Genomic DNA, 14149 nt, shown 5'->3' with positions numbered 1-14149 from the left:
ATGTGGGAAAGAACTGATTGTTTCGATTTACGGGGTTTTCTTTTTGGGTTTTTTTAACACTAAAACTGTTTATAAAAAGTTTTTGTTTTTCAATAATATCATTGATTGAATATGAATTTTTTGAGTGCTTGAAAATTTTTGTAAAGTGCTTAAAAAGTTTTTAAAAAGTGCTTATTTTTGATTCAAAGATTTGGCTACGCACCCTGTCTAATTAATTTAATAAATTATCTTATTTGTTTTGTAATTGTATTTCTATTTTTGTTTCAATTTATTTACATTTAATATTTAGGCACATTTCATGATCTGCAGCCAAGTGTAAACACACCAGGTTTACATTTGTAATTCATTTGTTTGCATTCAAATTCTTAAAGCATTTTTTTTCTTGTTGCACCTTTATGTTATATTGCATATCAAAATTGTATTTTTTAGTTTTTGTGGCCCACTATCCACCTACAGAATGGTGGTGCATCCTTGATGCAAAATGAATTTTTTTAAAAGCTTATTTTAAACCAATTGCTATACCTTACATTTCTTTGTTGATTGTAGTGTGCCATTTGTTTATCAAGCTTCAATTAAAAGTGAAAAATTTTTCTCCAATATTTCTATATATATTTCTTTAAATCAATGTAACAAAATATTATTATTAATTAAAAATTTTATTACAGTATAAGATAATTTTATTGCGTTTTGTAGTTTTTATAATATTCATTTTTAGGACCAGAAGAATTGAAAATTATGTGACAAACATGCTATAATTTTTGAAAATTGTGTGGGTGACCTGGAAAACAACTTTAAAAAAAAAAAATTTAATTTGGAAAAATAAATTTTTCTTCTTCTTTATTAACTAAAATTTTTCTAATATTCCAATAAGATTTTAACAACCTTACCTAGGTCAAGAAGGTTTCCAAAAATGTTCTTAGAATTAAAAGAAGGTTAAGTTGCTTGGGAACTGTAGAAATAATTTTATCTGGTAAATAATAATATTTTCCAAAAAAAATAGAAATTCAGTGATTTTGTGAACAGTTGAAATTTATGCGGTTTTTTCTCCAGGTCTCAATAATTTGTAAGACACAATTTATATTTATCGAAAATTCAATACTTAGTAAGATACACATTTGTTGCAGTTTTTCATATTTAATGATTTTTTATTGATGTTCAAGATTTCGTTATTTGCTATAATATTTAAAAAAAATACTATTTTTCCTTTATATTATTCATTATTATTTTTCATTCCAATAACAATAAATGATATTTTTCATCATTATTTCAGCTTTCTATATTGTTAATTTGTTTTTAATTTTAAATTTGCAGTTAAATTAATGAATTTTCCTATGTTGATTTCCTATTTTTTGTCATGATTATGTTGATTTCATGTTTATGTCTTTCAATAAGGATGACTATATTTAACATGTAAATGATAGCTTTTTATTGGGAGAATAATCATTGAACGAGTGTAAATAATTTTATTTTATTGATTAGTTGCACAAGAGGATTCAAATCAATATTCATATGTTTATAAATGTATTTAATATTTTATTTTTTTTATTCTAAAGGAAACATTAAGGTTTTTTTTCTTTCTCTTCACTTATCCTTAAATTCTATTTGAAAGATGTGAATTTTTAGCACATTTCAAACAATTGTGAACCTTTTTTTATTACTTTTTTAATTTGATATTTCTTGAAAATTCAGCTGTTGAAAGTATCAAACAACACATTACAAGATTTAAATCAACTAAATCAAATATAGGATAAATTCTTAAACTTTATATATAATGTATATCTATGAAAATCAGTTATTTCCCTATGTAGTTTAGTACAATTTAGAAATAGTGTAGTTTAGGTAGTTGTTCTACTTTATGCTTATTAGAGAAAATTGAATATAAACTCGCCTGGTTAGATGCTCAATACTTGGAAGTTTCATGTTATTATGAAGAAAAGAAGAAAATTATGTATATTAAAAATATATCAATTTAAATTTGTTTAATTCCATATATTTTGACTTTGTAGATATTGTAAAAATAAAATAAAAATGAGTTTTTCTAGAAGTGTGCATTTCTTAATTCCAGCAATCTTGTCTTGTCTGTCAACAAGTGTCAATTTATAGCAAATGTAAAGTCTAATTTGTTTTGCTGATAATTTATTTAAAAAAATTCTATATATATTTTTTATTTTTACTATATTTTTGTTTTGGATCATGTATTTGAAAGACATAAAAAAGATAGTGATTTGTTTCTGCTCTCTATAAAAACTGATGGTGTTTAAATTTTTATGGATTATGTTGACAATTTTTAATTATATTGAAATTTTTTGCATTTAGTTACTTTGATATTGATTATAAAATAGTTTATTATTGTTACTTTCAAAAATTAATGATGTGTAATAAATTTTTTTTCTTAATTTGTGTTCATAGTGTGTAGTATTTCCGATTTTTCTACTTTATATTGAACCATGTTAGCTGAGATAAAGTACAACCTCCTGTACAAAGAAAAAGAGAAGGAAAAAAAATTTTTATAAAAATTAAGAAAAAAATTATTGTGGTTTGTTAAATTATTTAATATCTAAATATTACCTATTCATATTAGAATTCAATAAAACTGGCAAGACTCATTTTTAATAGTAGTTTTTAGCTGATATATTTTCGCATTTTGTAAAGAATATAAATTTTTTTCTCCTTTCTATTGTATTTCTATGAAATATGGCTAAGTCTGTCAAATGACTTAGGTTTTGCAGGAGAGAGAGACTAGAAACATCAGTAATATTTTTTTAAATAAATTTAGAAAAAAAAATAATTTTTTATAAAATTTTATTAACAAACATTTTTTTTAAAAAAGCATTCTTTATTATTTTTCTTCAAAATATTTTATTATTAATCTGAGATTTATAAACATATTTTGTGCATTCTGTGTAACAAATGCATTTGAATCTAGGATTAAATATATAGAGAGATCTTGGTAAAGCGAACACCCTCTCAACTGAAAAATTGCTCGCTTAGGAAAGATTTTTTAAAAAGATATCTGCATTTTGAGATGGATATGCTGAGAAAATTAATATGTATACCATTTTAACTAAATCAATATGATGGGTAGATGAATACATAATAAAAAATAAGGCATTGCTCTAAAATTTGTTTAAACTTAATAAAATTGTGATGGTCGACATTGAAGGAAAACAACAAATATACAATAAATGTAATAATTAAATTATATTCATCTAACAGAAAAAAAAGATCCAATATTTTTTTCTTTTTAAATTGGTTTCTTAATTGCTTTTTTTCTTGTTAAATTGGCTGATGCATTTACAGTTCAGGTTTATTTTTTATTCATATTTCAGTTTTTTAGAGAAGCGTTTTCAATCTCCCAATAACCTTTGATTGAAAATTCTTTGAATGAGTTACTAATGGTTTCCAAATGGAATAAATTCCCTTCCTTAAGCACTCGTACGATAAAGAATTTTCTAAAATGCAACCAATCAAAATCTATTAAGAAATTTTAGATTTTGTATTTTTTTTTTCTATCTTCCAATTGAAAATATCCTATAATAATTTTTAAAAAAACAAACGAACTATTAAACAATTTTTTTTCTTCTTATTTTAAGTTTTTAAATAGTTTACAGACTCAGCTTTGTAACCAAGTTTTATTATTTTCTTGCATAAAATTGAATTGTAGGTCTTAATTATAAAAGTTTTTTGAGGTAATGTATATAAGGTCTAGATTTGAAAAATGCGAATCATTTGATGTTTTATGTCGATTTCAACTAGTGTTTTTATATTTATTAAAGTGAGTGGTTTATGTTTTGCAGAGGATAGTAAAATATCCTGGAAGTTTTCTTGAACTATTTTATCACCAGGAATTAATTTTTTTTCAACACTGTAAGCATTTTGAAAAACTTCTTTGTGAGAATTTTTTTTCTTCAGAATTTTAAACTAAGTTATAAAAATAGTGAAATATTTTACTCAATTTTTTCTTCTCATATCCTGTGCTTTCTCAAATATAAGCAGCCTTAGTTATTATGCATATTTTTGAACCATGTGTATTTTTGTAGAAATTTTTTCAATTGTATTTTTTCTACTTTTTACTCTTTTCAATTGATGATATCAGGCGAGTGCGATTGTATTCTTCTTTTCTTTTGAATTGCATGAAAATTTTTATGCGCTTCCAGTGAAAATATTGAAGAATGTAACCAAAAATAATAGTGAAAAAATACTGCATACTACAGGCATAACCTAATGTTAAAATTTCGAGTAAAACTTTTATACTTGGTCAATTGAAAAGACTTGTGTAGAGAACCCCCTATTCCAGAACTCATAAGTTACTCTGAACTAAAAATTTGTTATTGAGTTATTCCAGTATGTTGAATTTATTTATTATATTAAAATCTGACGGGGGAATTGAGCTGATATTGTGGCTAATAACCGAAAAAAAAAAGTCTTTTTGCTATCCATGGATAAGAAAAAGTTTATTCTGGAATTGTTAAAAGAAAAATTAAACTGATAAAGGAATTTCATTTTTTTCTTCTTTTATTTTTTAAAAGTTTGAACTATTGGTGACTATAATTTTACTGTATCATTGTTATTATTATCGTCATCATGATATTTTATTTTTATTATTTTCAAATTCCCTCATACCTTAATTGATTTTGACACTCAATGAGCCTAATAAAACCAAGTGTAGTGTTTTTTTGTTTATACAGACGTGCCATTTTTCTGTTTCAAAGGTGTGATCATAAGACCATAAAATTCTAAAATAAGAAGTAAACATTGATTGTAGTTACACGTCCATCTAGTTTGTTTCAAAATGTGTGGAAAAATTATTGTCCAGTGCTTTATTTTTCTTGGAATTTCAGCGATTGGTAAGGAAACTAAAATTCTTCATTCTGTCTGACTGTATTTCTTATTGCATAGTCCAAAACAAAAGGATTGATATTAATTAAGATATTTTTTCCCAAGTTACATTTAAAAAAAAAGAGATTTTTTTTTCTTTTCAGATTGAAATATAGGGCAGCAATGTTGGATAGGTAGTTTCTAGAACATGTAAATTGCGCTAGCATAAAATTAAGTTAAGTCGCATCCAACTATAAGAAAATTTGGCGTTGTCTGGGTAAGGTGGGTATGTGTCTCCCTCAACAGTTAAAAATTTCAATAAGTACCCCCCCCCCCTAATATGTCAGACAAACTAAAAAATAGTTTTTCGTGAATCATTATCGATTTCACTATAACTATGTTAGAAGCAAATAAATTAAAAAAAACTTATTTTGGAGATATTAAAAAAAGATGAATTATTTTTGTGTGTGTGTGTGTGTGAGCTTTTGAGAAGAATTGTAACCATGTATTTTAATTTCGTCCCCTTCAAAAATTGAATACCTATGGCAAATTTTATTTGAAAGAAATTATATTGTCAAAAAACTAAATTTTTTCGCATTAAAAGTTAATGAGCAAATAAATATTAAAATAGTTTCTGGAGACACAACAAATATAGAACTCCGCCAATAATTATTGGTAAAACTCTGATACCTGATTAAAAAATTATTAATTTATGCTAATAAAGTTTATCACTATTTGGGAAAATTAGTTCACTTTGTGATGTAAGTTCTAGTTAAGTTCTAAATCTGATGAATCATTATTGAATAAGGCAGGACGAAGCCTGAAATTATGATATAGTTTTAGAACTATCCCGAAGGAGAGTATATAAACACCAACAAGTAAAGGGAGCACTAATTGGGATCAATTATTTTATACATAATTTTCGGCTAAATCTCACCACCAAATCTGGCTTCTGAACTCTGTGAAACGTGAAGTTAAACTATTAACTGAATATTTACAAATATTTTTAGAAGCTAATTAAATCTTAAATAATATTATGTAAAAAAATTTTTTAATTCAGAGACATCAAGCAATAATTATTTTATTCTTCACAATTTTTTTACGAGTACTTATCAATAGCAACATTTACAACTATAAATTTCAAACATATAAAAGCATTTTGATTGAGAAATCCTGTTATACATCTGTGGTGTTATAGATTTACACTACCCTACAATAATAGAAGTGACAAAGACTTTAAAAGTTATATTGAAGGAAAAGAAAAAATTACGACAAAATAGTAATTCATATTTCCATAATTTTTTAAGTTAAGTTTAAGAAATTGTATGCAGTTATATCAAATTACAAGTTTATTGCTTGATTTTCTGGCAAAGGGTGTACAAAAATACTTGTTTTCTTTCGTAATTTATTGTCGGTCCCCGAAACCGTTGAACGCTTTAAACTTTATTGCAAAGTATGAAAAATTGCACGAAATAAACATTTCTAAAGTTAGAAATTAGTCCTCTAAGTATTTCGTGAGAAATTTTGAAAAATTAAAAACTGAAAGTGTCTTTTTCCATTATTGTAGGGTAGTGCATATATTCTCTTTTCGCTACCCTTCTCGATATTTTCCAGTAAAAGGATGCTTTCTTTCCGGAAGTCAATAACCTACCTACAAGGTTAGAAAGCTTTGTTATGTTCTCGTAAATGTTGCCTGAAAATAACCATATGCTCTCTGCTGTATTTTCAGGCATCATTTATATCTTCTTTTTTGAGGTGAAGAAATGGTGTTCAAATCCGTGAACTCCATCGTTTCCGATTAAAACTATTTACTCAGAATTGAATAAGGCAAAAGTTTGAGTCAATAGGACTAATGGCTAAAAGTTATAATGTTTCTACGTACAAAGGGTACAATGTTTGGCTTCTACTTATTTAAACATCTGACATTGCTAACTAGACAAGTGAGGTATTGTTTCTTATGCTCTTTTTAGCCAACAGTTTAGATGTTGCATCAGCTGTTACGTATGAAGAGCATTATTTCTGACTTGAACATTTAAACTTTTCTTTAAAATTCTTTTTCTTTTTTTACTCGGATTTCATTCATTCGATTCAGTAATGAAATATACACAACTGTCAACGTCTGTATAGATAGCCGCGATATAGCAGTATCAAAAGGGTAAATAATGCTTTGGTCAAACACATCACTTTTGATAAATAAAGTCAACAAAAAATTTCAAACTATTATCCTATACCTTGTAATTTGGTCTCATTAGATTCAACGGAAGAGATTACATTGCTAAAATTGGTCGCAAGGACTGAAATTCAATTCTCCCCCAAATCAGCTTAATTCCCCCCTCCCCCGAAAAAAACATTCGTACAGAGAAAAGTAAGGAGTTTTTAGATATTATTTAGAAAAGCTAGAGCCTTCTGTTGGGGGGGGGGTTAGTTAATTATTCTGAAGAAATAAACTTTTTTTTTGCTATATTAGCTGGTCTAATATGCAGGGCCAGCTCTAAGCATTCACCATTTCGCCAAATGCGATAAAATCGTAAATTTGGCGAAAGTATTGGAAAATGATTTTTTCTCTGGAAATAAATTAAAATTACCTCCAAATGAATTTTTTTAAACAAATCAGTATTTTTTATTCTATTACATTAATTTTCGGTAGATGTGCCGCATCACCAATTAGAATGGGATCCAAATAATATATGCCTGAAACAAACTACCGTAAAATAGTTTTCTATGGTAAAAAATCATAAAAAATTTTTAAGATTTGCATTTGGCGAAGACTTTTGAAAATTGGCGCATACTTTTGATATTTGGGTAATTTACAGGGTTCACGTGGACCCTTAATATGTACTACTTTTATAAGTAAAAATTGAAAATCTTTTATTTACGACTTTTTTATGTGAACGTTCTATTTACTTTTTAATAGTTTTTTCTTGTTATAAATGTATTAATGAATGAGTTTTTAATGAATTTTAGCTCACTGCGGCTATCAATGTGTTAAAGATGATTTCGAATCGTTCCAAAATTGCTATAAAAACGTGGATGTCAAATTGCATGATACTGGAGAGGAAGCACTTAACAGGTTCCATCGTATGGACATAAGATGTTCGTGAGTAATACTTTCATTTAAATTTTAATAAATGTTTAATCCATAACGAAAGATTAATATTGCAATTTATTTGGGTACTTGAACTTCAAGAAGAAGAAGAAGACCTCTGATGCCCACACATGTGACCTATGAAGCCAGCGCCAGCTGATAGTTGTAAGCAAAATGGAGTGGTAAAATTGAACTTAGTTTCTCCACATAAGTTAGAATGTTAATTAACGCGAAATGATTAAATACAGCTCCGTATCGCTCCTCGAATTTGTTGAAATATAATTCTTTCTGGTCTGCGTCTTTTGCTTAGCTCAGATTTATTACTTGTTTATGTATTTCATTGTAACCGTGATTTGTTTTTGCTTTGTGTACCCCGAAAATTCGATGCATAATTTTATGTTCTACATGGCTTCGGACCAGTTTTTGTATTAAGTAAGAAATCTAACTTGAAAGAATAAAAATCCTTGTGAAGGAATGTAAATTATGTCACTTAAGGGAATTGATACTTGACGGGCATGGCTTACACGAAATAGAACGGAAAGAACAATTGCTAACGTAAGCAAATGCCACGTTTCATCAACCAATCAGGATCGAGATAGTCCCATCACGTCACTTGCACATATCCCATTGTAATTTTTTGTACTGCTAGGTGAAATTTCACTACCATGTACAGAAAATGTATTCCATTGCTGATCGACTTCAATTACACAAATGTACTACTGGAGACATAAGAAAAATGAAGGGTGAACAAAAGTGTTTATAAATAAATGGCTACTTATAAATAATTTTTACGATATTATGTTACCTTATAACATTGCCCGTATGACCACTTTATTTTATCAAAAAATTCCGATTATATTAGAATTAAAACGCATTTTGTTAATTGATTTAAATAAATTTTTTTTCTTCAAATTTTGTTGGGTTGCTAATTGTTCGTGAAATGACAATGTAAATGAATTACACTCTTGACGAGGTGCATCTTTAGGACTTTTTCTGAAATTTAAATATTACAGAATTATTTTAAAGCTATATATTCTATGTATAAAGAAAGTACTTAACAGCTTTGCTATCCCGGTCTATTTTTTCTTTACTGTTATGGAGTGTTTAATATTAAGGATTTTTTTATTTATGACTCTTTTTTAATTAGAAAATGAAAAAAGAAAATGTTCTGGAAAAGATTCTATTTTCATGCATGCTGCTATAGAAATAATAATCTTCTAGAAAGAAAACACTTCTCGAACTCGAATATTGAAAATTATTAAAAGTCTTAGATTTGCTTTGAAACAAAAATATTCTTATTTAAAGGCAGTTCACTGCATTATTTAGCTTATGTATTGGAATACATTTTTCAAAAGCAGAAAAAAAAAATTTTCTCTTTATACTAAAAAAAAAAAAAAAATTTAAATACTGCTGCCACCTCTGTTTTGGAAGTTCAAATTTAAGTTGCATTTTGTTTAGCTGCACAAAAACTATTCGACTTAAAATTTAAAAATTACAGAGAAAAATCTAATCTTAGACTTATTAACCGCTAAACTTGTAGTGAAAAATATCATGTAATTGCACTTAATGTCACTGAGATGTTACTATATAGTGTTGAAATTTAAGATGCTGAAAGAGCCAATAGATGGAAACTATTCCCCATTTAAATTATTATAAGTCTCATGTTGTTGTTGACGTATGCCATTAAGGGGGGTGCGATTGTTCTTGTTCTCCAGTGGCGCCATCTATGGCTAAGAATTCGATTTCTGCCACACCCATACGTCACACCCGTTTTATAGGGTGGACCAATTCATACATCCCTTCATTCATCCAAAGATCGTAATTTTGACCTGAATCAGAGAACGATCAATCTCCAATACAGTACCCCCAGAGGTATCGATTTGTTATGGGAACATGAAGGACTTTAAGACTCGACAGATTTAACGTGCATCAGTAACCATTTACTACACGGGGAGTCTTCGGCCGGCAGGGATCGAACTCACGTTCACTTGGACATGGGCCCAGTGCCCTACCAACCAGGCTATCCCGGCCCTATAAGTCTCATTAACTAGTAAAATTACATATAATTTATTTCTTCGTATTGAGTCACACAATTTGTGTTTCTCAGGTAAATGTTTTTTTTTCGTAAACCAGATTGTTATTTTTCAAATCCGAGTATTATGGTACATTTTGTTACGATTAACTGTTGACAAAAAGGTTCTTATTTAAAACTGCAATAATTATACATTTTTTTAATAAAATGTTCCTTGCTAGAGAAATTTTTGACTTAAAGGTGGCAATGATGAATGAAAAGCAATTAGTGGTGAGAGGAACAGTTTTGAGTTCTTATTAAATAATTCTTATAAGGAGAAATTATTTAAGGATGTTTTTGCTTTTTTTCTTCAATGAAAATTAAAAATATAAATAAATAAAAATCAATTTAAGTGAACTCGAAGCTGTGCATTCGATTTTACTGAAAAGGATCGACTGAACACTTGAACAGACAAGTATTTTCAATATTTGAAAAAAATATATTTATATGTTTTTTTTTTTTTTAAAGTTGCCAATTTGGTGAAAATTTTCCATCAAGATAAAAAAAATCATTGAATGCGATGAATAATTTTTAATTTTCGCATGTTTTTATAACCTCAAACCATACAGTGGTAAAGTAAGTTTTCAAAAAGGAAAATTGGATCAAAAACGCCTTTTCTTTTCAACAAAATGTGATTTTTCTCCGAAATTGATATTTTATGCCATTTTCAAAATTAAAAAGTGCAAATAATTTCCATTAAAAGGCACGAAATAAACTTTGCCTAGAACGAACTCATCAGTTAAAAGAAATTTGCAAATTTTATTTAACAAAAGAGTGTTTACAGAACAGCCCTAAAGAGTTATGCTGTAAAATTTCTTGGATGACATAAATGTTGAAGAAAATGTTTTAAGAAGATTGATATTTAGGTTTTAATTTTTCCTACAAGATTTCCTTTATATTTTTTGATTAATGATGCAATAAATCCAAACGGTTAAGCAATTTTTTGCTCGCCCTTTCGTTCAAATTTTTTTTAAAAAAAAGTCATGTTTCCAATGGAAGTTATATTAGTCGAATGCATTTTGTTGAATCTCTATGTAAGTCGGATGAAAATACACTCTATAACAAAAAACTCGACTCACCAAGAAGGAGTTGTCTGATTGAAACGAAAATTGGTGGATAGGAAGACAATGTACAGAATAGTAAATGATTAAAATTTCAGAGCAATTGAGTTATTCATTGCAGAGTTACAGTAACAAGTTCAATAAGGTGTAGACCCGCCTCTAGCCTGGATACAAGCAGCCACACGGTGTGGCATAGACCGATAAAGCTCCCGGATGGTCTCTTGCGGTATTTCCTGCCAAATTCGATCCAATTGTCGAACGAGGTCATCAACATTCCGTGCCAGATGCAATCGCCTTCCTATCATATCCCAGACATGCTCGATGGGAGAGAGATCTGGTGATCTGGCAGGCCAAGGAAGAGTTTTGCAAGCTTGCGGACAATTCATAGCAACACGTGCCGTATGTGGTCTGGCATGCTGAAAAACCAGCCCAGGGCGCTGCAAAAAGGAACGGTATCAAAACAGGTCTTAGGATGTCGTCGACGTACCGCTGTGCAGTAAAAATACCTCTAATGACGACCAATGGGGTCCGGCTGTCAAAGGAAATGGCACCCCAGACGATAATGCCTTGTTGAGGGCCGGTGTGGCGTGCAATAGTGAAAGCAGGATCCCCCCTCTGCCCTGTGCGTCTCCAAACACGTCTTCGTTGATCGTCAGGACACAGTTGGAAGCGGGATTCGTCGCTAAAGACTATACGTCCCCAGTCGGCATCATTCCAGCCTGATCGAGCGTCGATTTTGCTCGTCTAGTGCGTTCTTGGTGCGTCGATTTTTTTGTTATAGAGTGTAGCAGAAAACCAGCTGTTTGTAAATATCTTTGTGAACCAAACACAATTTCTATTGGTCGAAAGTATTTCAGTTGTTATTTTAAATTGTGTTCACAAAATACAAAATAAAGCACTTTTATAAATATACTAAGGGGAAAAGCCCCCCTGTTCGCTACCGTTCACCAACCCCGATGACTGCTTCGCAATAACTGTTGTTTCTTTGCAGAAAACAGTTTTCTTTTTAACAGAAGTTGAAATTATTCTAACTTATATGAACTAAAAAGAATTATGTTTGCTTTCGTTTGTGCTTCCACTTCTCAAGTCCAAATATTATTCTCTATTAGTGTTATAAATATTTAGTTCTATTGGTGAACGGAAGAATTTTTTCTAAGTAATCATTTTATAAAATAACATTTATATTTTTATAACATTATATTGTTCCAACAAATTTGGAGAGTTCACAATCGTAATTTAATATTTTCGCTTACCATCCGGGCGGATATGTTAAAACCTAATTTTTGCATCACATTGCGCATGAAGCTAACAGTTAAGTTCTAAATCATTAAACTAATCTCTATAATGGTAATTTATAACGATATATTAAAGTTATTTGCACAAAAAATAATAATTGAAAAATAGTTAATAAAATTGGACTCCTTTTTAATCTTAAAATGTAGAGCTGAATTACGTTATAACAATAATAAAATAATCAATCTCTTGGAAATTTAATCTCCTAGAGAAAAAATTAATCTCAATTCTTTTAGTTTTAAACTCTTAAGTCAAAAGCGTAATAATAGCAGTACAAGAAAATACTTTTAAATTAGGGATAGAAAACCGTTACCTATATAACTTTTATTAATTTTATGTTGATGGCAACCAAAACAATATGGAAACGAATGAGGGAAAACTAGATACTACCACGTTATTTTCCGGCCAAATGCACCATCTTTATTTATAGTTAGATAATGCTAGCTTTCTTAGAAAGAAAAATCCAGGATAATTAATGACGTTAATAAACAAAACTTCTACCATTTTTTTGCATAGTGTAATTTTTAATGTATTCTTTGATTTTTATTCTTAGGTTGATCAGCAAAATTTTTGAATGCTTGGAAGCCCAACGAAAAAATGCTTGTGATAACCAGGAGACGCATGCTCTTGGTCAGATATTTGGCATTTTATCACCAGTTAAGAATCCTTTTGTTTCGTGCAACAATACTGGAATAATACGACAAGCAGACTACAATCAGATGTGATCAGTACAATTCTCTTCTTTATGTGTACGTACAAAAAACAATTAGAGTACTGAAGGATGTGATTTAATTCATATATTTATGCAACTAAAAATAAAGTTTCATTTAAAGAACTCGGAGTTTTATTTTATTTAATCTCTGGCGTTGCACAGTGCGCAGAAAAAACGAAAAAAAAAAACAACAAAAAAACAGACTACTCGAAATAACTTTTGATCTAATCATCAGATCTTCACGTTCTAGGACTTACTCTTAATGGTTAGAACAGGTGACCTCAATTATTTAGTGCAGACGATATTTTAATTTACGAAATCAAACACAAAAACGTACTTTCCTTAAATAAAATACTTTGTGAAGATGCAGCTGCATAGTGGGGGGAATAAGGCAGATACCATGGCGCCCGTCGATCGATCTAGGTGTGCCAGCTGCTTGTGCCCAACGATAAAATAATTCCATTTTCCCTTAAAATGTTATGCAAATACATAGTGAAGTACGCTGGTTCACTAAAGGCAAAGTACTTGACAGATTTCTACATTTAATTGAAGAAATAAAAAATTATATTTCAACCAAAAATCAAATATTTTTACAGCTAAGAGATCCTCTTTGCCTCGCAGATTTATCTCTCCTAACCGACATGATGGAAAAACTAAATAATTTAAACTTGGAGCTGCAGGGAAAGGACAAACGTATAGTAAGAATGACAGGGGCTATAAACTTGTTCAGAGATAAATTATTTTTGTGTATATCACATTTGAAAATGAAGTCTCTTCTGCATTTTCCAAACATGAAAAAATGATAGGTGACAGTGAAATTGGCTTATCAACGCTTCAAGATCAATTTAAAAAGCGCTTTCAACAATTTAATATAATCGAGCCTCTGATCACCTTTTTTGTAAATCCTTTTACCAACCAAATAAACATACCGTAATAGCAACATACATTTCAGAATTTCTTCAAGTAAGCCGAGAAGAAGGGGAGATAGAAGTTTTGGATCTTCAGGATGACATTATCCTCAGAACTATTATATCAGATGAGAAATTCTGTAATATAGTTGACAGAAATAAATTCCATTCTTAAAAGGAGCAGTATGGTGCCATGCGACT

At 29.2% G+C, this 14149-nt stretch overlaps 1 protein-coding gene across 1 annotated transcript; it reads left to right on the top strand.

The window, feature by feature from the left end:
* The first annotated feature begins 4688 nt into the window (after positions 1–4688).
* Positions 4689–13163, top strand: LOC107437586 (uncharacterized). Its single transcript, XM_016049642.3, has 3 exons — positions 4689–4847; positions 7783–7915; positions 12882–13163. Exons 1-3 carry the CDS (start codon positions 4793–4795, stop codon positions 13051–13053), a joined length of 360 nt encoding a protein of 119 aa, XP_015905128.2. The 5' UTR covers positions 4689–4792; the 3' UTR covers positions 13054–13163.
* The last annotated feature ends 986 nt before the right edge of the window (positions 13164–14149 follow it).

This window comes from Parasteatoda tepidariorum, chromosome 7 (genome assembly GCF_043381705.1).
Source record: "Parasteatoda tepidariorum isolate YZ-2023 chromosome 7, CAS_Ptep_4.0, whole genome shotgun sequence".
Taxonomy (NCBI): domain Eukaryota; kingdom Metazoa; phylum Arthropoda; class Arachnida; order Araneae; family Theridiidae; genus Parasteatoda; species Parasteatoda tepidariorum.
This window is presented reverse-complemented; position numbering and strand designations above follow the sequence as displayed.